General features: G+C 36.4%; 1 protein-coding gene across 2 annotated transcripts in view; it reads left to right on the top strand.

The window, feature by feature from the left end:
* The window catches only part of AFG1L (AFG1 like ATPase), a 200994-nt gene that overhangs the window by 47986 nt on the left and 125117 nt on the right, over window positions 1–27891 (top strand). Inside the window, exon 3 of one of the 2 annotated variants that reach the window (XM_079146313.1) lies at window positions 13487–13538. The exons of the other annotated variant lie outside the window; for it this stretch is intronic. Coding sequence (XP_079002439.1) covers window positions 13487–13538 — 52 coding nt within the window. The remainder of the gene's footprint in view (window positions 1–13486; window positions 13539–27891) is intronic. 2 annotated transcript variants of the gene reach the window in all.

Here is a 27891-nt window from a genome sequence, read left to right as displayed (position 1 = left end):
TATTTTTATTTTGAGATGGGATCTTGCTGAGTTGCCCAGATTGCCCTTGAATTTGTGATCCTGCTGCCTTAGCCTCCTGAGTTGCAGGGACGACAGCCATGTACTACCATGCCCAGCCTACTATTGGATTTTTAGTTGAGTGGGGAACCTCTGCTCCAAACCAAGAGAACTATGAAACTGAGCGGTCTATATACTTCCATTTCCCATGGCATGTGTGGATATAAGGACTCGAATGCATGTTTTAGGCCATAATGCCACAACCTTCTATAGCTTCTCCAGTAGAATTCCCCTGAGGCAGTCCATAGCCCCTCATGACAGTGGGGACCACCACAGAGCTGTACTCACTTATCTTTACCTCACTTAACCATAAAAAAACCCTACAGTTTTTCTCCCTGGACCTAATAACTAAACACTGGGTTGGCATGTCAGTGAAGCAGATACGAACGGTGGTGTCCCATACTGCAGTTCCCTCCCATTCAATGCATTGTCCACACCCTTCTGATCATACCATTCTCCCTCATAATGAAATATAAACTCATTAGCATGTTCTACAAGGTCCTTGAGAGCCTGGTTCAGTCCCTCTTGCCAACCTCTTCTGTCATTGTTCTGTGCTGCCAATAAAAGCACCAGCTAGGTATGTATGAATATACAGCAGCAAATGCCATCATTATGTACAACTAAAATGCACCAATTTAAAAAATGTGAAAAACAACAACAACAGAAAATGAGCTGGGAAGAGCCACTTGAAAATTCTTGAAACAACTCTGACCTGGTTTGCTTCTGGGTCTTTGCAAAGCTATACCCCCTTCCTTTTGTTCTGGCCCATCTTGTTTACCTACTTGGTGACCATACATTCCTGGAAACACTGTCTTCCTTCTCTTGATCTATTGCTCCTGTGGAACCCTGCTTACTCCCTGGCATAAAGCTCAATGTTCAGTCCATACTAGCAGAATGAATGGAAGAGTCACAAAATAATTTTCTGTTGACTCTGAAGACAGGTGTAGTGACTGTGGGCCTATCCATATGTCTGTGTGAGAGTGTCGGTGTTTCTGTGAGTTTCATATACATGTGTCTGTGAATGTGTCTATATTCTCATTCCCTCCTCAGCATCAGTTTTTAGCTAATCCAGAAGATGCCTGGAACACCAGTTTAGTTTTTCCAATTCAGAACCTCAGAAGAATTCAGAATGAGGGATATTTTCAGTATCTTTGTTTTGTTGGGTTCCTGATTGTTTTGAGGATTATGCATGTGTACTGGACACCCCATTGAACTACAAGTGGACGGGTAGACCTGACCCAGCATAACTTCACTTAAGCTAGGACAGAATCAGAATATCAGGAGTGATACAATGTGGGAGGATTTGCTGGAGAAGGTACCTTTTGTCGTTGTCTCCCACTGGCACTTATGCTTACTTACAAGTGTTTGTTTCTTGAATGCATGAGGAATTAAAAAGTCATTTGCATCTTCAGATTCAGAGATAATCAGAGCTTGAGCCATTTCTTGTGTTAGTTGTTTTAGAGTTTTAAAGCCCCCTTGATTCAGATACTTAAATAGGCTTAATTATACTCGTAAACTGAACAGATTGATGTACTTTAGGTTAGGAGGGGTTCTTTTGAAAATCAGCTAAAGGCTTTTAAAGATTTTTCATTTAAAGAGAATTTATGGATGCTAACATATAGTTCAATTGCTTAGTTTTTAAAGATCTTAGAAACCTGAAGTGATCTACTTTTATCAAAAAGTGGTCCATGTTGCGGATGATATAATGCCAGTTTTAAAAAGATGTAATTATGCTCAGCATTCCAGCTGGAATCATTGTCTCTGATTCTATCATTTTGGGAGATAATAATGCAATGGTGGTGGCGGGGGGAGTGGAGAGAAACAGGAAAAGTAGTATTCTTGCATTTTAAACAAATTGAAAACAGTACCACCCTTATTATTGAATTGTCCTAATAGAAATTATGTGGCATAGCAGGTGAATAGTAATCCAGAAAGGCAGAGAACATGCTATTTTATTTATAACTTTGATGAGAATCACCTTGGATACTTTTTTAATGTTGGAATTTTTTTTTTTTTTTTGGTATCAGGGATTGAACCAAAGGGCACTTAACTGCTGAGGCACATCCCCAGCCATTTTTAATATTTTATTTAGAGACAGGGTCTTACTGAGTTGCTTAAGGCCTCACTAAGTTGCTGAGGCTGGCTTTGAACACAATATCCTCCTGCCTCAGTCTCCCAAGCCACTGGGTTTACAGGTGTGTGACCCTGCACCTGAGTAATGTTGGAATTTTAATACCATAGAGAATAACAGATAAAATTTAAATCATAAAAGGGAAATACTTGGAATAATGACTTTTAGCGTCAACAGTTAAAACAATAGTTTTGATTACAGTTCTGAAAGCAAATACGTAGAATCTATATAGATATTTTTGAATAGCTTCAGATTTAGTTAAAAAGTAATATGTCACCTCTCCAGTTCCCCCCAACTTTTTATTTTGTAAAATATCAACAATATACCTAGATGCACTGATGATTAACATTTTTGCCACATTTTTTTTATCTTCTTTCTAAATATATTTTTTCTTGAATCATTTACAGGTTGCAATATCATAACACTTAATCTCTAAATACATCCTATGTATCTTCTAACAAGGTCATTTTCCTTCATAACTATCATAACTATCACATTTAAGAAATTTAACACTTATTTAATATTATCTAAACTAGGTCTGCTACATTTAGCAAATAAAAATACAAGATGCTCAACTAAAAATACAACATGAATTTGAAATAAATAAGTTTTTTTAGTATATGTAAGTATAATGCGATATTTTGACACACACACATATAGTTAGATACAAATAATTATTTGATGTTAATCTGAAATTCATATTATCTGGGTATCCTGTATTTTATCTGGCAATCTTAACATAAAACCCACATTCAGATTTTTTCCAGTTGTCTCAAAAATGTTCATGCGTGTGTGTGTGTGTGTGTGTGTGTGTTTATATACCAAGATCCACTTTGCTTTAGATTTTGCCTCATAAAATTTTGACAGAATAGTGATTAGATGTTTACTTTAAAAATATAAACCATTTGTCCCAAAGATTCTTTGTATGGTGAATAGGCTTTTACATATGTAAGATTCAAAACATAAATGCTATAGTTTGGATATAAATTGTCTCCACTAAAACTCATGTTAAGCACTCTTGTCCCTCCCAGGTGTGCTGCATCGGGAATTCTGAGTCTTTATCTCACCTTCCTTTTTAATAAAATTCCTGCTTGCTTGCTTAAGAAAACAAAACAAAACAAAAAACAACTAGTGATGGGCTTAACTTCTCAATGTAGTAGAATTGGGAGGTGAGGCCCAGTGGAAGGTGTTTGGGTTAGGGTCTATGCATAGATTGAGGTGGTCTTGGGGGAGTGAATTCATGCTGTCTGGCTTAGTTACTGGCAGCACGAGTGTGTAATAAAGTGCGTTCCATTTTCTTGGGTTTCTGTTGCTTGGGTATCTCTTGTCCACGTGCTCCCCCTTCCTCATGTGTCACTTGCTCTTCCACCACCATGCCCTCATTAGAAGCCAAGGAGATGCCTGCACCGTGCTCTCTGATGTTTTAGAATTGTGAGCCAAAATAGCCTTTTTTAAAAAAATAGGTTATTCTGTCTTACATATTCTGTTACACAATAGAAAACAGACCTAGACCATAAATTTTTATGAAATTTAGTGGTTTGGAGAGCAGTCTGAGTTGTTTATTTCCAACGTCACCAAATGTTTAACAGTGACATCCCAAATGATCATGCCATTAGTATATTTTCTTATTGGACATTAGGCAGTATAGTCATATTGTTTTTAAAATTTTAATGACTTTCTTTTGACACCTGCTTTTCCTGTCATCCTCTTTTGAGTTAGGTTATTACAGAAAGTCTGCTAAATTTAAGGATACTTTCTGATTAGATATTGTCTTTTGGTTGTAATGAGATGGGAATTTCAAAACCAATCAAAGTCTTTAACATTCCTATTAAATACAGTGCTAAACTATATCTAGATTTTTTTTCTTTTTCTTTTTCTTTCTTTTTGTCATACTGGGGACTGATCCTTGGACCTCACACAAACTACTAGGCAAGCACTATACTATTGTGCTACTCCCCCAGCCTTTAAATTTTTTTTTCTTTTTAAGACAGGGTCTCACTAAATTGCCTGAGTAATTGTGATTACGGGTGTGTGCCACGGTGCCCAGCTAGATATTTTCCATATTTTCAGCATTTTACTTTCATGGATTGTGGTCATAACATACCCTAATTTCTAATTTAGTTAAAATGATATGTAATTATAAATATATATGTAATTTATTCTGTCTCCCATCATTTGTCTCCTGTAAGCTCCATGAAAACAGAAAGTATTTGTTGAGCAATGTATACCCGTTAGTCTATACAATGCATAGTGCATATTCACTCTCTCTCTCACACACACACACACACACACACACACACACGTTAGGGATTGAAGTCCTTAGCCTTATGCAAAATTCATTTGTCTGTTCATTCATATCACTAATGCCAGGCAGAAATGTCCTTGGATGTGTGATTTAAATCTATCTTTTGAGCCTTATGTAGCCATTTTTGCCCATGCTGGGAACAACATTCTTAGCTTATTCTCTTGATTAGAATGTCTGTTTTTTTCCCCCCAGAGGAGAATAACTTATTCTGTCATACATCTGGCAAATATCTACCCAACCTGCAAGTTCACTGACTATAGCTCCCTTCTGTTATTTTTTTCTCAGTTGCCTTCATGCAAAGTCAGTTGCTTCCCCTTTGGTTTCTTGAGGCCACTATCCACCCATCTCTGGTGGAGGTTTGCAACTTTGTTGGCTCACTGCATTCATAGTGTCACGGTTCCCCTAGGCCAAAAGAAATGCCTAATGGTTTTGTTTGTTAAATAATTAGGTGCAGCTGGATATGGCAATGCACACTTATAATCCCAGTAATTTGGGAGGCCAGAGCAGGAAAGTTCAAGGGCAGCCTAGACAACTTAGTGAGATCCTGTCTCAAAATAAAAGATAAAAAGGGCTGGGGATATAGCTCAGTGGTAGAGTGCCTCTGGGTTAAATCCCCAGTACAAATACACACACACACACACACCCACACACACACACAAAGTAATTAGGTACAAACAACTCTCTTCCTCAGAGAATGATAATACCATTGGTATATTAAGGCTCTGCAAAATCCTGTAATAAACTTTTGAGGGGTATAGGTGGGTACTGGGAATTGAACCTAGGCATGCTTTATCACTGAGCTGCATCTCCAGCCCTTTTTATTTTTATTTATTTTTTATTTTAAAGTGTCTTTTTAATTTAATTTTTTTTAATTTTTACAGACTGCATTTTGATTCATTGTACACAAATAGGGTACAACTTTTCATTTCTATGGCTGTACATAATGTAGATTCACACCATTCATGTAATCATACATATATATAACGTAATACTGTTTGCCTCATTCTACTATCTTTCCTTCCCCCACCCACTCCCTCCTCATTTTCCTCTACACCATCTAAAGTTCCTTCATTCTTCCTTCCCCCACTTGCCACTCTGCCTCGTTATACATCGTCATCCACTTATCAGAGAAAACATTCGACCTTTGGTTTTTTGAGCTTGGCCTATTTCACTTAGCATGATATTTTCCAACTTCATCCATTTACCAACAAATGCCTTCATTTTATTCTTCTTTATGGCTGAGTAATATACCACAGTTTCTTTATCCATTCATCAGTTGAAGGGCATCTAAGTTGGTTCCACAGTCTAGCTATTGTGAATTGAGCTGCTATGAACATTGATGTGGCTGCATCAATGTAGTATGCTGATTTTAAGTCCTTTGGGTATAAACTGAGGAGTGAGATAGCTGGGTCAAATGGTGGGTCTATTCCGAGTTTTCTGAAGAATTTCCATACTGCTTTCCAGAGCGGCTGCACCAATTTGCAATTCCACCAGAAATGTGCCTTTTCCCCCACATCCACACCAACACTTATTATTGCTTGTTCTTTTTTTTTTAATATTTTTTATTTTTACAGACACATTTTGATTCATTGTACACAAATGGGGTACAACTTTTCATTTCTATGTTGTACACAATGTATATTCACTTCATTCATGTAATCACACACACATATAGAGTAATACTGTTTCATTCTACTGTTTTTCCATTCCCACCCCATCCCACTCCTTTTTCCTCTACACTATCCAAAGTTCCTTCATTCTTCTCTTCCTTCCACCACTCCCCATCATTATATACTATCATGCACTTATCAGAGAAAACATTTGGCCTTTCGTTTTTAGGGCTTGGCCTATTTTACTTAACATGATATTTTCCAACTTCATCCATTTTGAGACAGGTTCTTAATAAGTTGCTTGGGGTCTTGCTTAGTTTCTGAATCTGGCCTCAAACTTGAGATCCTCCTGTCTCTGTCTCCCAAGTCTGTGGTATTACAGGTTTATACCACTATACCCAGTAATAAAGGACCTTTTAAACTTAGATCTGATGATACAGTGTATCTCTAACTTGAACACATAAGCCTCTTTTAAAATTAGCATGCATAGCAAAATGTACAAGTATTGCTTTTGCAGCAAACTTTGGAAAACTTGATGTAGAGGAATGGTTGATGTGTCTGGCATGTAGTAAGAGCTCAACAACATATCTTAAATCCCACTCCCAAATGCACTCACATATCCTGGATTCTGGTTCAAAGACACTAAGTGCCCCCCTTTAAATTTCATGCTAGAGGGGTTGCATTTATTTTTCTTATTGATTTATAAAAGCTCTTTGTTATGAAAATAAATCCTCATCTGTAGTGTTGCATTTTTTTCACCATTTATTCTTTGCCGTTTTACTTTGGCTGGCATTTTTCCAAACAAGAAGTTTTAATCTCACTGTTTTTAATCTATCTTTTCACTTATTGTTTCTGGGTTTATGTCTTAGTCATAAGACATTATACCTCAGGATTGTAAAAATAAACAGGAAGATATTTATAAGGGTGTCAATGAGGATTACAAGAAAAGAAAAATGTATTTTGATGCACCATGGCTCCTGAAAGGTGGTGGTGGGAGTTTATGACATCCAGGCATTGACAGAAGGTTATCCAGAAGAGGAATCTCTTCCTTTGTCACAGGTGGGAGGAAGGAAAGGATGGGTGTGGATGTGGGTGGGATTGCAATTTTGTAGAGAAAGTTGAAGGAGTTGCAACCCAATGCCTTCTGCTTTCTCTTTTTTTAAGAAATTCTTTATATATATATTTTAGTTGTAGGTGGACACAATACCATTATTTTATTTTATTGTGGTGCTGAGGATTGTACCCAGGACCTCATGTGTGCTAGGCAAGCGCACTACCACCAAGCCACAAACCCAGCCCTGCTTTCTCTTCATGAAGAAGTAGGAGACATCTTCTGAAAGTGATGGGGGAAGTGTATCTTAGTGTGAAGGGAGCTGAAAAGATTCCAGAGAATCTTTGCAGAGACGAGTGAGCTAACGGGAAACAGAATGTTGACAATAGGAGGGGCCTGTTGAAAGGGTCTACTCAGCAAGCCTGTGAGACTTTTCCAGCAATCTTGGTGAAGGAGATGGGAGGGGAGATATCTTAGTGTGATTTTTTTTCTGTTTTTAGCTACCCTTTCATCATTTATTTATGATTATATTACATGTAATTGAGAGTACATTTGATTCTTTGGAACTTTTTCAGATTTCCTTAATGGCTTAATATATGAACTGTAGTTGAAATTGCACCATGTGTTTTTGAACATATTCTTGATTTGTTGGGTAGAGAGTTTGTATAGATATAAAATTGCTTGAGCTTACAATTATATTATTCAGATATTTAGGAGGGGTATGCCAAAGTGGGTGGACTAGGTCTGAATATGATCAGGTATCTGTGAGCACATGAAGTTGCAGTCTTTGGTGTGAATGAGTGGGCCTAGTGGTTAGGCATACAGAGGTGGGAAGTGAATGGGAACTCCTTGTGCTCTCTCCTCCACTCAGAAATAAGGAAACAATGGTTAGAGAGTTAATATGTCTTACATAGGGTCACATAGCTAATAAATAGGACAACCAGAATTTGTACCTAGATCTTTTGGATTCAACTCCAGTATTATTCTGTCCTATCTTTTATGTTTGGTGGAGAAAGATGATAGGTTATTATTGTTTTCCAACATCATCCGTAACTTATCATCTGCGTGTTCTAAATGGCAGTATTATTGGATTCTCATTTCAAAAATCATTAGAGAATGTGTCATCATTCCATTTTACAAAATCCTTAAGATAGAAATAACTGAAGGGCTGGGGTTGTGGCTCAGTGGTGGAGCACTTGCCTAGTATGTGTGAGACGCTGGGTTCAATTCTCAGCATATAAATAAGTAAAATAAAGGTCCATTGACAACTAAAAAATACTTAAAAAATAACTTAAGAAAAGTCTTAAAATTAGTCAGTAGAGAAACTTATTTCAGATTTGAGTCTAGTGTGCATTTTGAGAGTTGGAGATGTATCAGAGTCTTGGCAGGAAACAATTCACAACAGATGTTTCAAATAAAGACAGAATCAAGAGACTACCAGAGATCAGGCTTAAGGTGACAAACAAAGGAGGCAGGAAAGAAGGAGAAGCCTGGTGAGAGCTGTTGCTGTACCCTGAGGGAGGGGCCACCTGATGGTCCTGGAGGGATGCAGCTGTGCTGAGACCCAACTCTGAAGCAGGGAGGGGACAGATAGGAGGACCGGATCCCTCTCTTCTATCTCCCATCTCCTTCAGGTGTGTCTGAACCAGCCAGGAACCAGCTAGCAAGGTCAGCTTCCTGGGGTACAGAACAGAGAAGACATCTGGGGGAGAGGAGCACATGGAGAATAATCAGGGCTGAGGAACAAAGCAAAGGTGAAGTTCATGGTCACTGTTGTAGTTACTTGATTTCTGAGACACAGGATCAAATTATAAGAAGCTAAAGCATTGTAAAAACAGTAAAAAAGGAGATTTAATGAAACTGAAAAATAGGGGTAGGTTGTGAGAAAATGTAAATTAGGAGCATGCAAATGATGTGGGTTCCTGTGTGACAGTCATTTGAAGAAAACTGTGTGAACCTGACTTTCTCTGAAATCACTACCATTAATAAAGAATTTAAAAGCTCATAAACAACTAGAGGAATGAGAAATCATACTCCATTTATGTATGATGTGTCAAGATGCATTCTATGGCCTTGTATAACTAATTAGAACAAATTTTTAAAAAAGATTTAAAAGCTTCTTTAGCATTCATCTTAGACCTTCTAAATAGTGTTACTATATTCCATTTGACCCTCTGAGTTTTCCTTTAATGTACAGGTTTTAAAATCCCTTGAAATACTTTAAATAATTGTTGGAAGACTAAAAATTTACTAGGAGGAAATTAGCTTGCCTCCCCAAATGAAAAATCTTAAGAGTATGGTAGTCTCTACTTCTTCATGGTTTCAGTTATCTGGGGTCAATGGAAGTCTGAAAATTTTAATTGAGAAATTCTAGAAATAAACAGTTTATAAGTAGATAGCTTCCATTAGGGTATATTGTTATAATTTTTCTATATTTATTAGCTATTATCATTTTCTAATTTATTAGTTAACATATTCCCTAAGAGTAAGCTGGGGTTACTACTGTATGTCATATCATTTAGATAGACTATGTTTTAACATTTATTGGTAGAAGTGTATCCACCTTTCTTAAAGTAAGAATTCAGAAGGCTATCCATTTTGTTCATCAATTTATTTAGGTTAGAATCTCCATTGTGTGCTTGTGTGTGTGCGTGCATACATGTTACTGGGGTTTGAACCCAGGGCCTCACACATTAGGCAAATGCTCTACCATTTAGCTAGTCCTTTTAAACATTTCTACATGCCCTTTTAAACATTTTTTCTACAGCCCCCTTTTTTTTTTTTTTTTAAGTTTTGAGACAGGGTCTCTTAAAGTTGCTGAGACTGGCCTCAAACTTGCAATTTTCTTGTAGTTGGAATTATAGGCAAAATATGCATCTTAAACAATATTCATGTCATACTTCATGTCATCCTAAGTTACTGTGATCTGGGATGTTTGAGGATCTTTGGTGCTAGATGGCAGTATCTGTTATTTTCTAAATATTACAATTAAATAAACTGCAATGTAACATAAATTCTCCATGTAAGATAGAATATTTGCCAAAGTGCCCGTTCTAAAATATATTGAATTATTATTATTATTATTATTATTTTTTTTTTGCTGTGCTGGGGATTGAACCCAGGGCCTATGCTTGCAAAGCAAGCACTCTACCCACTGTGCTATACCCCCAGCCCCAATATATTGAATTATTGAGTGGGAAAAAGAAAAGATAGGACCATGGGTTCTACTTCTTTTTTTTTTTTTTTTTAAGCAGCATTGATTTCTCACTATCCAATCTTTTCTACCCCCCCTTTTTTTTTTGCCTAAACTTCATTTATTCAACATATATTAATTATATCATGTGATCAGTATTAGAGTAAAACCATTCCTTCAACTATTCCTGCAAAATGAGTTTCAAAGAATTATGAATTGCCATGATGCTCCCATTTATCTAATACAGAATATTGCTTTCAAAAGACTTCCAGTAGTAGAATATGCTCAGAGATGATTAGGCTTTATGCAAGTTGTCCAATTTGAAGTTGTTCTAAAATTGTTTAAAAGCACAAATGCTTTTTCTGGCAAGTTGAAAATAGAATAATAACCAGTGCTCAATAATGGTTCATATAAAAAAGAAAGAAAAAAATTAAGAGGTTTTGGCAGGAGTGGAAATCTGTTTTCAGTTGAGATGTAAGAATAGATGGGAGGGTTAACTTGCAGAGAAACACAGGTTCCAGGTGGCAGAACCAAGACATGAAGATCTTTTCACCTGGCCTAAACGAGGATGAAGTCTAGAAGGGACATGTTGGAATTAGGGGCTGAATTTAGTAGAGAGGTCTCTGAAGCAAATTGGCATAAAACCATAGATTAGAAAACAAAACCCAAAACATTACAGACTGGATTCTGAGATCTAGCTTTTGTGAGAATTTTTTTTTTTTTTTTTTTTTTTTTTTGACTACTCTGGTGCTAATTAGAGCTGCATTCCCCAGTCCTTTTAATTTTTATTTTGAGACAGGATCTTGCTAAATTGCTGAGGGTCTTGTTCAGTTTCTGAGTCTGACCTTGAACTTGTGATTTCTCCTGTCTCAGCCTCCTGAGTCACTGGGATTACAGGTGTGGGCCACCATGCTGGGCTAGGATCCTCTTTTAAAAGGCTGAGTAATAATTCCATTGTATGCATATGCCACAATTTATTTATCCATTTATCTGTGGATGGACAGGTGGGTTGTTTGTATTTTTTGGCTCTTGTAAGTAATGATTCAGTGGACATGGGATGCAGATATCTTTATGAGGGGTGACTTTATTTTCTTTGGGCATATTTCCAGAATGATTGCAGGTCTTATAATATATTTATTTTTAATTTTTAAGGAACCTGCATACTGTTTTCCATAATGGTCACATCAACGTATGTTCCCACCCACAGTGTGCAAGGGTTCCCTTTTCTCCATATTCTCACCAACATTTACCTTTCTGTCTTTTTGACAGAAGTCATCTTAAGAGATATGAGATGATACCTCATCATGGCTTTAATTTGCATTTCCCTGATAATTAAACATGTTGAGCACCTTTTCATATGCCTACTGGTCATTTTTGTATTACACTTATTTTTGAAGTTTCTTTTTGCTCTCAGCATGCTTCTGTTTCTTCTGAATTTTTCCCTCAGTATATTCACTTTGGTCTCTGACTTTCATCTTGAAAAGTTTTTTTCAATGCTATCTTTTTCTTTTTTCGATATTGGGGATTGAACCTAGGCCTCACATATGCTACAAACACACACACACACACACACACACAAGTGCTCTACCACTAAGCCACATCCCCAGTCCTTAAATTAAAAAAAAAAAAATTTGTTGATTTGTGGCTGTTATTTTTTTAATTAAAAAAAAGTTGTCAATTCATATTTAGTTTTTTTCAGGTATTAATAAACTGATTAGGAGAAAGTTTATTTTTTACTGTTAGGTGATCTGGTAGAGATCCAGGTCCACACATAAGGGCCTTTTGATCTTTTTCTGGAGATTTTCACTTTCTCCAGAAAAAAAAAAATTCTCCTACTCCCTTTCTTGCTGAGAATGTGCCTGATTGCTGTTTAGGGAGCCAATCTGGGAGACAAGGGGCCAATTACATGATGGGTAAGTGGTGGAGGGGGGGTATAAGTTCAAGTCATGTGTCTTGGGAGTCCTTACTTTTGGTGCTATGCCTGTTGCCTCCTGTACTGAATTCTCAGTGGGGTCTCACAATCTTCCCCTCCCCTCAAATTTTAAATTGCGGTAAAATACATGTAAGGCTTAGTGTCTTAACTACTTTTATGTATACAGTTCAGTGGTGTTAAATACATTCATAATGTTGTAAAACTATCACCACTACTCATCTTTTTGTCTTACACAAATGAAATTCTGTATCTATTCAACCATGATTCCCTATTTCCCTCTCCCCCCAGTCCCTGTCCACCACTTTTCCTACCTTTTCTTTTTTTTTTTGAGTACCAGGAATGGAACCTAGGAGCACTTAACTACTGAGCTACATCCCCAACCCTTTTTTTATTTTTTATTTTGAGACAGTGTCTTGCTGAGTTGCTCAGGGTTTTGCTAAGTTACTGAGACTGGCTTTGAACTTGTGATCCTCCTGCCTCAGCCTCCTGAGCCTATGGGATTACAGACCTGTGCCATCATGCTCTGTCCATTTTTTATTTTTTATTTTGAGACAGGATCTCGCTAAGTTGCCCAAGCTATCCTTGAACTTTTAATCCTCCTGCTGCAACCTCCTGAGTTCCAGGATTGCAGCAGTACCTTACCGTACCAGCTACTTTTTCTACTTTCTATGATTTTTGACCATTCCAAATACCTCAAATAAGTAGAATCATACAATATTTGTTTGTTTGTGACTGACTTATTTCATCTAACACAATGTCCTCAAAGTTTATCTACATTGTATCCTGTGACAGAATTTTCTTCCAGGCCAGTGCGGGGCATAGTCCTGTACTCCCAGAGGCTTGGGAGGCTGAGGCAGGAGGATTGCCAAGTTCAGAGCTAGATTCTGCAACTTAGAGAGGCTCTAAGCAATTTAGTGAGACCCTATCTCAAAATAAAACATTAAAAAAAAAGACTGGAGGCGTGGCTCAGTGGTTAAGAGCCCCTGGGTTCAATGCCCATTACCAAAAATAATTTCCTTCCTTTTTAAGGCTATATAGTATGGCCTCACAGATTTTTGCATCAATTTTTCCCTACTTATTGTGTATATTAGCCTTTCTATGTCCTGTATATGACACAATTAGGAACACTATATATATATATATATATATATTACTACATTAAATTATATTCATGGTGGAGATTTATAATTTGTTCTTAATTTGCAGCTTTTTTCAAGAAACAAACCTCCAAGGGGCCTGTATGTTTATGGAGATGTTGGTAAGTGTTAAAGTAAGTTTTGGGTGGACCAATCAGAAAATTTTACAGGTTTTGTTCAGAAATACCTTCCATTTCCATCCCTTAATCCACTACCAGCAAGGAAACAGGATGAGAAGGTGAAGCAGGGAAGGGGTGGGGAGGAGGGCAGGTGACTCAGCTCTCACCTTTTCTTCTCACTAGATGTGGCTATAATTTAAGGCAGTATTAGATACTATGTTAGGGTGCAAACATTATATAATACATAAAGTGAGTTACTTTCAGGGAAGGAAATGATCTGTGGATATTAGATAAATTAAGATCTATTACCCAGGGCTGCTTGACTCAGCTCGATTCTTCAAAACAAAACAAAACAAAAAACCTGTTATTTTTTACTTTTTAATTTCTACTCATATTTTTATTTATAATATAAGCCCTTAGATTAATAACTTATTTGTTATTATCTCTTATTTTGAGATAGGGGGTCTGGCTATATTGCCCAGGCTGGCCTTGAACTCCTGGGCTCAATCTATACTCCTGTCTCAGCCTCCCAAATCCTGGGACTATTAGTGTGCCCCATTGCACCAGGTAATTACCTTTAATTTAGTTGGTAGATATTCTTTTTTCTTCTTTTTTTTGGGTAGATACTCTTTTTTAAAAATTTTTTAAAAATTTTACAGATTGCATTTTGATTCATTGTACACAAATGGGGTACAACTTTTCATTTCTATGGTTGTTCACAATGTAGATCCACGCCATTCATGTAATCATACATATACATAGGGTAACACTTGTCTGTTTCATTCTCCTATCTTTCCTTCCCCCACCCCCTCCACCCCATTTTCCTCTATACCATCCAAAGTTCCTTCATATTCTTAATGAATGAGTGGTAATATTTCCTTGGTCTCCTAGTTCTATACCTTGGGCACAGACTCACATTTTGTTGGAAACATTCCGAGTGGTTACTTTCTAGATTTTTCTACTTAGTTAATGTCTTGTTCCTGAGGTCTTCCTTGACCTCATTCTTGCTGAAATCCTTTATTTCCTGTTTTCCATCTCCTTCAAATGAATCCTTTTCTTTTAGCTCTAACCTCTCCCTTGTTTCCCTCTTCACTGATGTCAGGAAGGTGGCCCCCACTTTATTTAGTTCTATTGCCTTCTAACTTGTCAGTTATTTCTTTTATTGTACACTTACCACTGATGAAAGGAGATCAGTTCTGGACCTAGATTAATAAATACTCTCCAGGCTTCCCTTAGAGTCATATACATTTGTGTTATCCAGGAATGCTGGCAGGGGTTATTTTCTTAGTAAAATATTAAGGAGGAGAAGGAGGAGGAGGAGGAGGAGGAGGAAAGAAGATGAATAAATAGTTACAGTATCTTAAAAATAACACTTCTTTTTTGTCTCCTATCTTATTTTTTTCGTTGGATTACTAATGCCTTTACACACCTTTTTTTTGCATTTATAAAATTAAAGTTCTTAAATGTTACCAGATTTTGAAAATATTAAAGGAGCTCAAATTCTATTCTGTTTTATTCTATTATGTAAGAAAGCTCTATTCTTTTTTCTTAATTCATTGGCTACTTTGAATTTTTGAGACTTGTGTACTTAGTAGTTGTGTGTGTGTGTGTGTGTGTGTGTGTGTTTCTGGGGATTGAACCCAGCACCTCATACATGCTGGCAAGCACTCTACCCCAGAGCTATATGCTGGGCCCTAACATGTACTTACTTCTTATTTATAACCAGATGCTTAATCAATTTTATGTGCCTGTATATTTGGGTGCCTCTATCAGATCTTATTCTGTTGTCAACTCTCATTCTGAGCTTCCTGAATAGATTTTACTTCCTGTACCTCATCTTCGTGTTCAGTCATTGTGAAAATCAATCTTTGTTTCTCCTATTACATTAATCACTTAACTGTAAGTGAAGATGGTTACAAAATACAACTGCTTTCACTTCTATAAAAGGGGAAAATACAGCCATATTCTAATGAAGAGTGATACAGCACAAGTAATTCACATGAATGTTTAAAAAATTAGAAAAGATAATAAATGGGTGTTCATGTAGGCTGGATGCATGGCAATATTTGGGTAGAGATTTAGAATATAGAGAGAAGAAAAAGTAGTAGTTCTGAAGTAGGAAGTGAGATGAGCATTTTGGTGGCTAAAATCAGTTTAAAGTACTTACAAAGTAGGTAATGAAAGGTCAAGTTCTCATTTTGGGAGTTCTGTGGTTGATTGAGCATAGTCTCAGAACGTCATCATAAGCTCTTATTTTTTTAATGTTGCCTTTTTTGGACTTGGGAAACAGGTAGTAAATTCAGAGGAGACTTAATGGGAAAGAAGATATTTGCTTCCCAACACCCAGTTCCTACCCCTCATTCTTGTACTAGGTTTGTGCTCTGTCATGCCCATTTCACTCTGCTCTCTTAGATGGGTCGAGATGATTGACTCAGATGGGCCCTAAATCTGGGGAACTTTTGCAGGTTGATATATAAATTGGAGGAATTAACATGGTTCAGCCTTGAAATATTTTCATTAATAGAATGTTCACACATCTCATACTGAAGCTAAAAGCTCCCATAGTAGCAACTTTCTTTCAGGGCTTCAGCTCTTGACCTGCAGACTACAGCAGTGATGGCAGGTTACCAATTTCTCTGGTATATTAGTAAGAGAATCAAAGTGTACTTTGGTTATTAGTCTCTTTTCTTCTATCTTCTTGCCTGTTTGACATTATACTGAACTCTTAATTTCACCAGTTGAAAGATTTTTTTTTTTTTTTTTTTTTTTTTTTTTTTTTGGGTTGCTGGGGATCGAACCCAAGGCCTTGTGCTTACAAGGCAAGCACTCTACCGACTGAGCTATCTCCCCAGCCCCTAGTTGAAAGATTTTTAAGGTTAGGAGTAGGGAAGCATAGTTGTACAGTGCCTGGGGGTAGTGATGGAAGGCACCACTTCTTGCTACTTCTGCAGGGGGATGGTTGTGAACAGGGACCGCTAGGGGGTGCTCCTGAGTAGTCATTTTTGGCTTCCCAAATAAGACTTGACTGTTACAATTTAGTTTCAGGTTTTACAAGTTAATACCCTAGAAAGAATCTTCTCTAGAGAAAAGCCGGAACCCTTTATTTAGGATTCTGTAGAGACCAAAGCAAAATTGTGAACTAGGTGAAATTTAGTGTTGGTTTCTTCTGCACTCTTCCTGGTCTCTTGAACTTGTTCTTCCCATTGCTTGACAAATGTTATTGAGTATCTGCTTTGTGCCAGGCAGTGTGTTGCTTCTGGAGTTGTAATGGTGAATAAAAGAAGACAAAGACTTCACTCAGAGTTTAGAAACTGCAGGGCGCGGAGGCACACATAAGGCAGGAGAATCACAAGTCCAAGGTCAACCACAGCTATTGGGAGAGACTTTCAGCAACTTAGTGAGATCCTGTCTCAAAAATTAATTAATTAATTAATCAATTAAATAAAATGAAGTAAAAACCAAAAAAAACTTACAAACTGGTACATTGACCTGGAAACATTTTGAACATGACCCATGATAAGAAATATATTTTATGTACCCTGACCTGACCTACCATATGATAAATACACACACACACACACACACACACACACACACACACACACACGGTTCTGAAAAAATTCATTCACAAAAGAATACTTACCCTTACCTATGATGCATTTGGATGTTTTCTTTTTTATTTCATGACAAAGCAATTCTGGTATAGTGGCAATTTGAAAAGCCAGGGTCTAGTGACTTTAGTATCTGTCACTTCATGCTGGCATACTGGGTATCTCACCACTGCAGGTGTGGACACTTCTCTTGGCTGTTCCATAGGTCACAGCTTTCTCCTCTCCCACACTAACCTAATTGAACTCAATTATCCCAGAGTCTGCCTTCTAGCAAAAAGTCTTAACTGACTTCTAAACTATTTTAATCTAAACTAGTCTAAACTTCTTGCCAGATTTTAATGGGTACCATTGGATTAACAGGTTACCTCTGCAGAACATGTGCATTTTAAAGAGTTAGGATTTCACTGAAAATGTTGGTGTATCCATTGAACAATAACCCTAAGTCCACTCTTACTTTCCCTACCATGTAGACCCTGGAAAGCAACTTCTACTTCTGTCTTTGAGTGACTACTCTAGGTATCTTGTATAAGTGCAGTCATGATATTTGTCTTTTTGTGGCTGGTTTACTTTACTTAACAAACTTTCTTCAAGATTCATCCATGTTATAGCATACATCAGAATTTTCCTTGTAACACTGAATGTAACTCTATTATATGTATATACCACATTTTACTCATCCACCCATTCATTAATAGAATATTTTGATTGTTTCATCTTTTGGCTATTGTGACTAATGCTGTGAACATTAATGCATATATATTTGTTTGAATCCCTGCTTTCATTTTTATGTTTTATGTGTATATCTAAAATTGGAGTTGATGAATCATATGACCATATTGTGTTGAATATTTTTAATAACTGCCATTCTGTTTTCCACAGCAGCAATGCCATTGTCATTCCCCTAAGCAAAGCCCAAGATTCAAATTTTTTTTTTTTTTTTTTTGGTACTGGGGATTGAACCTAGGGGTGCATAGCCACCCAGCCACATCCCCATCCCATTTTTTTTTTTAATTTATTTTTTATTTTGAGACAGGGTCTTGCTAAATTTCTTAGGGCCTTGCTAAGTTGCTGTGGCTGGGTTTGTGCTTTGAACTTGCGATCTTCCTGTCTCAGCCCCCAGGGTTGCTGGGATAACAGGTGTGCACTATGGTAATGTCTGGCTAGGATTTGAAATTTTTTATTCTCTCACCAACTTGTTGTTTTTTGGTAATAGTTATTCTAATGTATGTTAAGTGGTATCTCATTGTTGTTTTGATTTGCTTTACCTTAATGATTAATGATGTGGAGTATCTTTTCAATGTCTGTTCTTTTATATTTATTCTTTATCAGGTGTGGAAGTCTGTTTCTCTTGGTCTACAGAGTTTTTATCCTGAATGTGTGCTAGGTTTGTCAAATATTTTTCAAATGTGATGGTAACACATCACAAAGGATTTTTGCCTTTATTCTCTTAATATGATGAATGACACTGATTTTTTAATGTTAAGCCATTCTCATTTTTTTTTTTTTTTTTTTTTTTTGGGTGGTGGGGATTGAACCCAGGGCCCTGTGCTTACAAGGCAAGCACTCTACTGACTGAGCTATCTCCCCAGCCCCCCATTCTCAAATTTCTGATATAAATCTCATTTGATAATGATATATATTGTTGGTCTCATGAAATGAATTGGGGAGTGTTCCTTCTTCTATTTTTGGAAGGTTTGTGTGAGATTGGCATTATTTAATTCTACTATATTTGATAGTTTTCACTAGTGAAGCCATTTGAGTCTGGAGTATTCTTTGTGAAAAAATTATTAATCACAAATTTAATTTCTTTAATAAATGTGAAGTTATTTAGATTTTCTTTTATTCCAGTTTTGCCATTTTATGTCTTTAAAGAAATTTACCTCTTTATCTAAGTTGATTTTATTGGCAGAAAGTTGTTTGTAATATTTCTTTATTATGCTTTTAATATCTTTAGGAACTGTAGTGATACTGTCTTTCATTCCTGATATTGTTAATTTGTGTTTCTTGTCTTTTTTGGGGGGTTGTTCAGTGAGGGTTTTTATCAATTATTTTTGGTGTTTTCAAAGGATCAGTTTTTGGTTTTGTTGATTTCTCTATTGTTTCATTTTTTAACATATTGATTTCTGCTCTTTATTATTTCCCCCTCCCACCCCTGCAGCCCTATAGTTGGGATTGAACCCAGAGTCTTGTGTGCAAGCCAGGCAAACTAGAAAAACTCTCTGAGCCATACCTCTAGCCTCAGGATGTTGCTAAGTTGCCTAGGCTGGCCTCAAACTTATGATCCTCTGCCTCAGCGTCCTGAGTGCAATATTACTTTGGGTTTTATTTGCCGCCTTTTCTAACTTCTTAAGGTAGAAACTTTAGTGATTGATTTTAAAATCTTGTTTTCTAACATGAGCCTTTGTTTTATTTTGGTACTCAGGGTACTCCACCATTAGGCTACATGCCTAGTTCTTTTTATTTTATTTTTTTAAGAAAGGATCTCGCTGGGCTGGGGAGATAGCTCAGTCGATAAAGTGCTTGCCTTGCAAGCACAAGGCCATGGGTTCAATTCCCAGCACCACAAAAAAAAAAAAAAAAAAAAAGAAAGGATCTTGCCAAGTTGCCCAGGATGGCCTTGAACTTTTGATCCTCCTGCCTCAGTCTCATGAGTAGCTGGTATTACAGGTGTGTGCCACTGTACCCAGATTTCTTTTCATTTTATCACTTTTAACCTATCTGTATAAGTGTCTTATAGAGATTATATAAATAGTTTTGGCTTTTTTATTGGATTATTTGGTCCATTTGAACTTATCAATATGGTAGAATTTAAGTCTGCATTCTATTTGTATTTTTTTCTATCCTTTTTTGTTCTTAGTTTAAATTTTTTTATCTTCTGCTTTACTTACATGGTTGGCTTGCTTTTTATATCTTTGTTATTCATATTTTTATTGTTTAATAAAACAATTCAGTTTGTTGCTGTCAAGTTTAAAATATGCATTTTAATTATATTGTAGTCTTTCTCCAAGTTTTGCTATATAGAGATATAATAGTATTCTTTTATTTCTCACTAATTTAATATATATGCTATTATTAGAGATTATACTTCTGTGTAGATTACTAAATATATAATACATTGTTATTGTTGTTTAAATAATTAGTTGTTATTGTTTAAATAGTTAATTACTGACTAAAGAAATATAAAAATAACAAAACAACAATTTCAAATATTTACCCATGTATTTATCATTTCTTGCATTCTTCATTTCTTTGTGGTGCTCGGTTTCCATCTGGTATCATTTTTTTCTTTGTTTTAAATTTTTTTTAGTTGTAGATGGACACAATACATTTATTTTATTTATTCATTTTTATGTGGTGCTGAGGATTGAACCCAGTGCCTCATGCATGGCAGGCAAGAGCTTCTACTATTGAGCTGCAACCCCAGCCCTGGTATCATTTTTTCTTAAGCTTGAAGAATACTCTTTAAAGTTTTTTGATAGCACCAATCTGCTGGTAACTAATTCTTTTAACTTCTAACTCAAAATGTGTTCATTTTCTTTCATTTTTGAAAGCTATTTTTGCTGGATGTATAGAATCCCTGAATTTTCTACTTTTTTGTTTTTTTATTTTGTGGTACTGGGGATTAAACCCAGGGATGCTCTACCACTGAGCAACATCCCAGTCCTTTTTACTTTTATTTTGAGATAGGGTCTCACTAAGTTGCTGAGACTGGCTTTGAACTTGGAATCTTCTGCCTCCACCTCACAGGAAGCTGGAATTACAGGCGTGTGCTACCATACTTGACTCTACTTTTTCTAATTTTTTATTACATACTTGATACTGCAAGTATTAATTGGACAAGGGTGTGGATTTAGTTTTCTTCTTTAATGTATGTTGGATTTTATTTTGCTAGAGAGTTACTTACACGCCGGCTTAATTTGTTCAAATCCATTCCCTTTCTTCATCCTCTTTTGGTCCTATTTTCCCTTACTGCTGGTTATATTCTTTTTTTTTTTTTTTTTTTATTAAAATCTTTTTTATTTTTACAGACTGCATTTTGATTCATTGTACACAAATGGGTACAACTTTTCATTTCTATGGTTGTACACAATATAGATTCATACCATTCATGTAATCATAAACATACATAGAGTAATACTGTTTCATTCTACTATCTTTCCGTCCCACACCGCTCCCATCCCATTTTCCTCTACACCATCCCAAGTTCCTTCATTCTTCTCTTCCCCCAACCAACCCCCCTCATTATATATTGTCATGCACTTACCAGGAAAAACATTAGGCCTTTGGTTTTTTGGGCTTGACCTATTTCACTTAGCATGATATTTTCCAACTTCATACATTTACCACCAAATGCCATACTTTTATTCTTCTTTATGGCTGAGTAATATTCCATTGTGTATATACACCACAGTTTCTTTATCCATTCGTCAATTGAAGGCATGGAGGTTGGTTCCACAGTCTAGCTATTGTGAATTGAGCTGCTGTGAACATTGATGTGGCTGCATCACTGTAGTATGCTGATTTTAAGTCCTTTGGGTATAAACCGAGGAGTGGGATAGCTGGGTCAAATGGTGGGTTCGTTCCAAGTTTTCTGAGGAACCTCCATACTCCTTTCCAGAGTGGCTGCACCAATTTGCAACTCCACCAGCCATGTGTGAGTGTGCTTTTTTCCCCACATCCATGCCAACACTTATTGTTGCTTTTGTTCTTCATAATAGCCATTCTAATTGGAGTTAGATGAAATCTTAGGGTAGTTTTAATTTTCATTTCTCTAATTACTAGGGATGATGAGCACTTTTTCATATATTTGTTGATCGCCTGTATATATCTTCTTCTGTGAAATATCTGCCCATTTCCTTAGCTCATTTATTGATTGGGTTCTTTGTATTTTGGGTGTTAAGTTTTTTAAGTTCTTTATAAACTTTGGAGATGAGTGATCTGTCTGAAGTGAGTGTGGAAAAGATTTTCTCCCACTCTATAGGCTCTCTATTCACATTATTGATTGTTTCCTTTGCTGAGAAAGAGCTTTTTAGTTTGAATCTATCCTATTCATTGATTGTTGCATTTTTTCTTGTGCTATGGGGGTCTTGTTAAGGAAGTCTGGTCCTAAGCCAACATGATGGAGATTTGGGCCTACTTTTTGTCTATTTGGTGACGAGTCTCAAGCCTAATTCCTAGATCACTGATCCATTTTGAGTTGAGTTTTGTACAGGATGAGAGATAGGGGTTTAATTTCAATTGTACTGCATATGGATTTCCAGTTTTGCAAGCACCATTTGTTGAGGAGGCTTTCTTTTCTCCATTGTAAGTTTTTGGCACCTTTGTCTAGCATGAGATAACTGTACTTATGTGGATATATCTCTGTGTCTTCTATCCTGTACCATTGGTCTACTTGTCTGTTTTGGTGCCAATACCATGCCATTTTTGTTACTATTGCTCTATAGTAGAGTTTAAGATCTGGTATTGTGATACCTCCTGCATCACTCTTCCTGCCCAGGATTGCTTTGGGTATTCAGAGTCTTTTGTTCTTCCAGATGAATTTCATGATTGCTTTTTCTATTTCTATGAGAAATGTCATAGGGATTTTAATTGGAATTGTGTTAAATCTGTATAGCACTTTTGGTAGTGTGGCCATTTTGACAATATTAATTCTGCTTATCCAAGAACATGGGAGATCTTTCCATCTTCTAAGATCTTCTTCAATTTCTTTCTTTAACGTTCTGTAGTTTTCATTGTAGAGATCTTTCACCTCTTTGATTTGATTGATCCCAAGTATTTTATTTATTTTTGAGGCTATTGTGAACGGTTGTTTCCTCATTTCCCTTTCAGATGTTTCATCGCTTTTGTATAAAAATGCTTTAGATTTATGCATGTTGATTTTATATCCTGCTATTTTGCTGAATTCATTGATGAGGTCTGGAAGTTTTCTGGAGGAGTTTTTTGGATCCTCTAAATATAGAATCATGTCGTCAGCAAATAGTGAGAGCTTGAGTTCCTCTTTTCCTATTTGTATCCCTTTAATTTCTTTAGTCTAACTGCTCTGGCTAATATTTCAAGGACAATGTTGAATAGAAGTGGTGTAAGAGGGTATCCCTGTCTTGTTCCAGTTTTTAAAGAGAATACTTTCCATTTTTTCTCCATTAAGAATGATGTTGGCCATGGGCTTGGTATAAATAGCCTTTACAATGTAGAAGTATGTTCCTATTGTCCCTATTTTTTCTAGTGTTTTGAGCATGAAGGGGTGTTGTATTTTGTGGAATGCTTTTTCTGTGTCAGTTGAAATAACCAAATGATTCTTATCCTTAAGTCTATTGATGTGATGGATTACATTTATTGATTTCCAGATGTTGAACCAACCTTGAATTCCTGGGATGAACCCCACTTGATTGTGGTGCACTATCTTCTTAATATGTTTTTGTATGTGATTTGCCAGTATTTTGTTAAGGATTTTTGCATCTGTATTCATCAGAGATAATTGTCTAAAATTTTCTTTCCTTGTTATGTCTGTCTGGTTTGGGTATGAGGGTGATATTAGTTGCATAGAATGAGTTTGGTAGGGTTCCCTCCTTTTCTATTTCCTTGGATACTTTGTGAAATATTAGAATGTGTTCTTCTTTGAAGGTCTTGTAGAACTCGGCTGAAACTCCATCTGGTCCTGGACTGTTCTTGGTTGGTAGGCTTTTGATGGCTTCTTCTATTTCATTGCTTGATATTGATCTGTTTAAATTGTGTATATTCTCCTGGTTCAGTTTGGGAGAATCATATGTCTATAGAAATTTGTTAATGTCTTTGATATTTTCTATTTTTGTTGGAGTATAGATTTTCAAAGTAGCTTCTCATTATGTTATATATTTCAGTGATGTCTGTCATGATATTTCCTTTTTCATCATGGATTTTAGTAATTTGAGTTTTCTTTCTCCTTCTCTTTGTTACTGTAGCTAAGAATTTTCATTAAAATGTGTTTGGTGTGGATCTGTGTGATGCACACATTTGGTGTTCTGTAAACCTCTTGTATTTGATTTTCCATTTCATTCTTCAGGTTTGAGAAATTTTCTGATATTATTTCATTGAATAGGTTGTTCATTCCTTTGGTTTGTATCTCTGTGCCTTCCTCAATTCTTAAATTTGGTCTTTTTTCTTACCATCTTCTCTCTTTGGGCAATTTTATTTTCAATAGTCAATATTTTGTCTTCGTAGTCTGACGTTCTGTCTTCCAAGTGGTCTAGTCTGTTGGCGATGCTTTTCATTGAGTTTTTTATTTGGTTTATTGTTTCCTTCTTTTCAAGGATTTCTGTTTGTTTGTTTTCGTTTTGTTTTGTTTTGTTTTATTTTGTTTTTTGGGAATCTCTATCTCTTTGTTGAAATGATCTTTTGCTTCCTGCAGTTGCTCTTTCAACTACTTCTTGGTGTGATCATTCATTGCCTGCATTTGCTCTTTTATCTCATCCTTTGCTTCACGAATCATTTTAATTGTGTATATTCAGAACTCCTTTTCTGACAGTTCTTCTACCATGCTGTCACTGGATTCTATTAATGTAGAATCTAAGTTTATTTGAATCATTTTCTTCCCTTGTTTTTTCATGTTGTTCACATATCTTCCCCTCCAGCAGTGTAGATCTGGGGTATTATAGTTTTCCCCCTATAGGCTTATAGTGACCCTATAGGTTTCCAAAACCTCTTCTTTAAGGGGGAGATCAATATTAGCAGCACCCAGTACAAACAATACTCAGCCCTAAACCAGATAGCCCCTGTGAAGGAGTTAATAATATTGTCATAATAAACAGAATGAGTTCAATTATTGTCCACAGTATAACAAATAGATTTGCAATAAGGTCTGCAGTTTCTAATGGAAGACAAAGAGGATGGGGAGTGGTATAGGATGTAACTGTTAATGGGATTAGAAAAGAGTTTATATTAGTTCCAGATCGTGGAGAGAGTGAAAGTGTAATCAAAAGAAACTGGTCGTTATTATGAGAAAAGGGAGAAAGAGACTCTGAGGAAACAGGTAAACTAAAGGAAAGTAGAGCAAGAAAAGTAAAGAAATAAAAACTTAAAAATTTTCAAAAAGGAGGAAAAAAAAAATCTCCACTATTATAGTCATATACTATTGAAACCTCCCAGTCTTCAGTAGCCTGATGCATGAGAGGGATCTAACAATGAGCTTTCAGTCTCCAGCAGGCATTTTGGGATGGGATTTGCCCCACCTAAATATGGGAGCTATTACTTCCCGAATAATCGAAGATGGCCAATCTGGCTTCCAAATGTGTTGGCAAATGGGGAGCTGCAGCTTGGGGTGTGGGCGTGTTGGGCTGGTGGTCTTGGAGGCAGGGTGTGGTTGGTTGTGCAGGGGTCCTGGAGATGGGGAGTGATCAGTTGGGGTGAGAGGTCCTGGAAAGTCAGTCCAGCCAGGGGTCTAACAGTTCCTGGCTGTTGTCTCAAAATGGTGGCAACCACATGTAACCAAACCTGTAGGTACTGTGACAGTGGACTTCCAGACTACAGCAGGCAGGTGGTGATCCACTGGTGGTCTGTGGTTGGTCTGCTGGCTACGGTGGATGATTGGCAGGTGAACCTTGGGCAGTGGGTGATGGGTAGGTGAAAGATAAGTGATCGGCAGGCAAGAGGCAGGCAAATGGTGGATGAGACTCAGTCAGTGAGCAGTCTGCACTCAAAAAGTAGTCAAGGGCTAGGGATATAGCTCAGTTGGTAGAGTGCCTGCCTTGCATGTGCAGGATTGAACCCTGGGTTCAATCCCCAGCAACAACAACAAAAAAGTAGTCGATATGCTGGCAGATTGCTGGTGATTTCTGTAGATAAATGGAGTAAACAATAGGTTATCAATAATCCCCAAAGACTGCCTCACCAAGAAACAGATATCCTCTGCTTGAAACCTTAGTTATGGAGTGACAAGGAATGCAGCCTCCCTCTAGTTCTCCATCTTGGATCTCTTTTTTGGTTATATTCTTGATCAGAATCTTTTGATGTTGTAGGAAAGATGTCTTCTGGTGTTTTATAGATTGCTTTCTTGAAAGGAAGAAGAACAACTCTTATTCTCAAAATGCATAGTAATCCCCTAAGTCAGCATTCTCTAGGGGATTAGTATGCATTTTGAGAATAATGCTGACTTAATAGTCATATGCCCACAATTGTGCCATCCACACTGTGCAAAGTGTGATGGGTATTTCAGTGGATCCACCCTGTGATTGACACCCTCACCAAATCTTAATAAGTAGAAAGGGTCAGTTTTTGGAAAGAAGTGATTTAGAACAGACAGGAAGAGGGGGAGAAAAAAGGACAAGAAGAAAACATGATGTCCATTATAGTTTCTTAGATAGATGTAAATATATATATTATATATTATATAATATATATTATATATATAATATATATATTATATATTAAGTATAATTATATAATATATATAATATATATTATATATTAAGTATATTATATATTAAGTATATAATAAGGTATATATAAATAAAGATATTTATATCTTTATGTATATTAAAATCCCTAGTTCTACAGAGTTGGAATTTTTGTCAGTTTTGTTCACTATCATAAAACTAAGCACCTAAAACATTACCTTACACATTATAGGCACCAGGCAAAAATATATTGATTTAATGAATAAAAGGACATTAATTTTACTTATGGTGATTTTGAAATTCAGAGGGTTAAAGTTCATGTAGCTCAATCAATCAGTCTTTCCCCTTACGGCTTTTCCCCATTTGAGGGAGTGGATGGTGGTTCTGGGGATTGAGCCCAGGGCCTAGTGTTTGCTAAGTGTGCATTCTACCACTGAGCTACACCCCAAGCTTCCTCTGATTTTTTCCTTTTGCTTTTACCTCCAGAAGCTTTTTGTTGATGACTTTATAGTATCTAGAGTCCATTTTTTTAAAAAAGCACAAATGTTAAGTTCAAATACATATTATTCACATTTTTGGCTCGATAATTCATGAATATTTTTCTGGATCTAGAAGTATACTATGCTGCATTCAACAGAATTTGAAAGTCTATTAATTTACTCTTTGGTAAATTTAATGATTAAAAATATGCTGCCACTTATTCCATCAAGAGATACTGTATTACATATTTTTCCAAAAAATTACTTTTCAATCCTTCATTAAAAATTCATTTGGGAATGGCATTTTCATATACAAAAATATTCTTGGCATGTGCTCAGAGTCATCTTGTGGAACAGAGGAAATGGCCAAAGGATGAGATTCAGATCTTCCTAAGCTACCTTTGATTTTTAGTAATTGCACCTCCAGAGAGGAGCCTGGGCACTGTGGATGCAGGAAGCAGGGAGGATGAACACAGGGCCAGCACATTTTGGCCCAGCCTGTTGAGGGGTGCTGTAATATGAACTGAGCTTGGGCACTGCCACTGTCCCCAGAGCACTGGGTTTTCTGTGAGGAAATAAGGCTTTTTGTGCATGTTGTGTTAAGTGCTCAGGCTGATGACTATTCAATTTTTAATACGATTGTAGTGATAAAAAGTTTCAGTGTTGAAAATTAGATAATATAATTATAAGGATTGACTATCAGAATTTCTTAAGTAGGCCTCATTTTGAAAGACTAGATTCTCAATTTTTAAAAAAGGGAAGTATTATAAATGATCATTTTCTAGCTCTAATCTACCTGTAGTATTTATTTTCAATATTTGTGTTGGGTACTGATCTTTCTTTTTTATCTTTCTCCTCTTAATTTTGTATTTTTCATTTCTAAATTTTCTAGAAGAGT

This window comes from Sciurus vulgaris (assembly GCF_902686455.1).
Source record: "Sciurus vulgaris genome assembly, chromosome: 7".
Taxonomy (NCBI): Eukaryota; Metazoa; Chordata; class Mammalia; order Rodentia; family Sciuridae; genus Sciurus; species Sciurus vulgaris.
The sequence above is the reverse complement of the archived record's forward strand: the minus strand, read 5'-3'. Positions and strand labels throughout refer to the sequence as shown.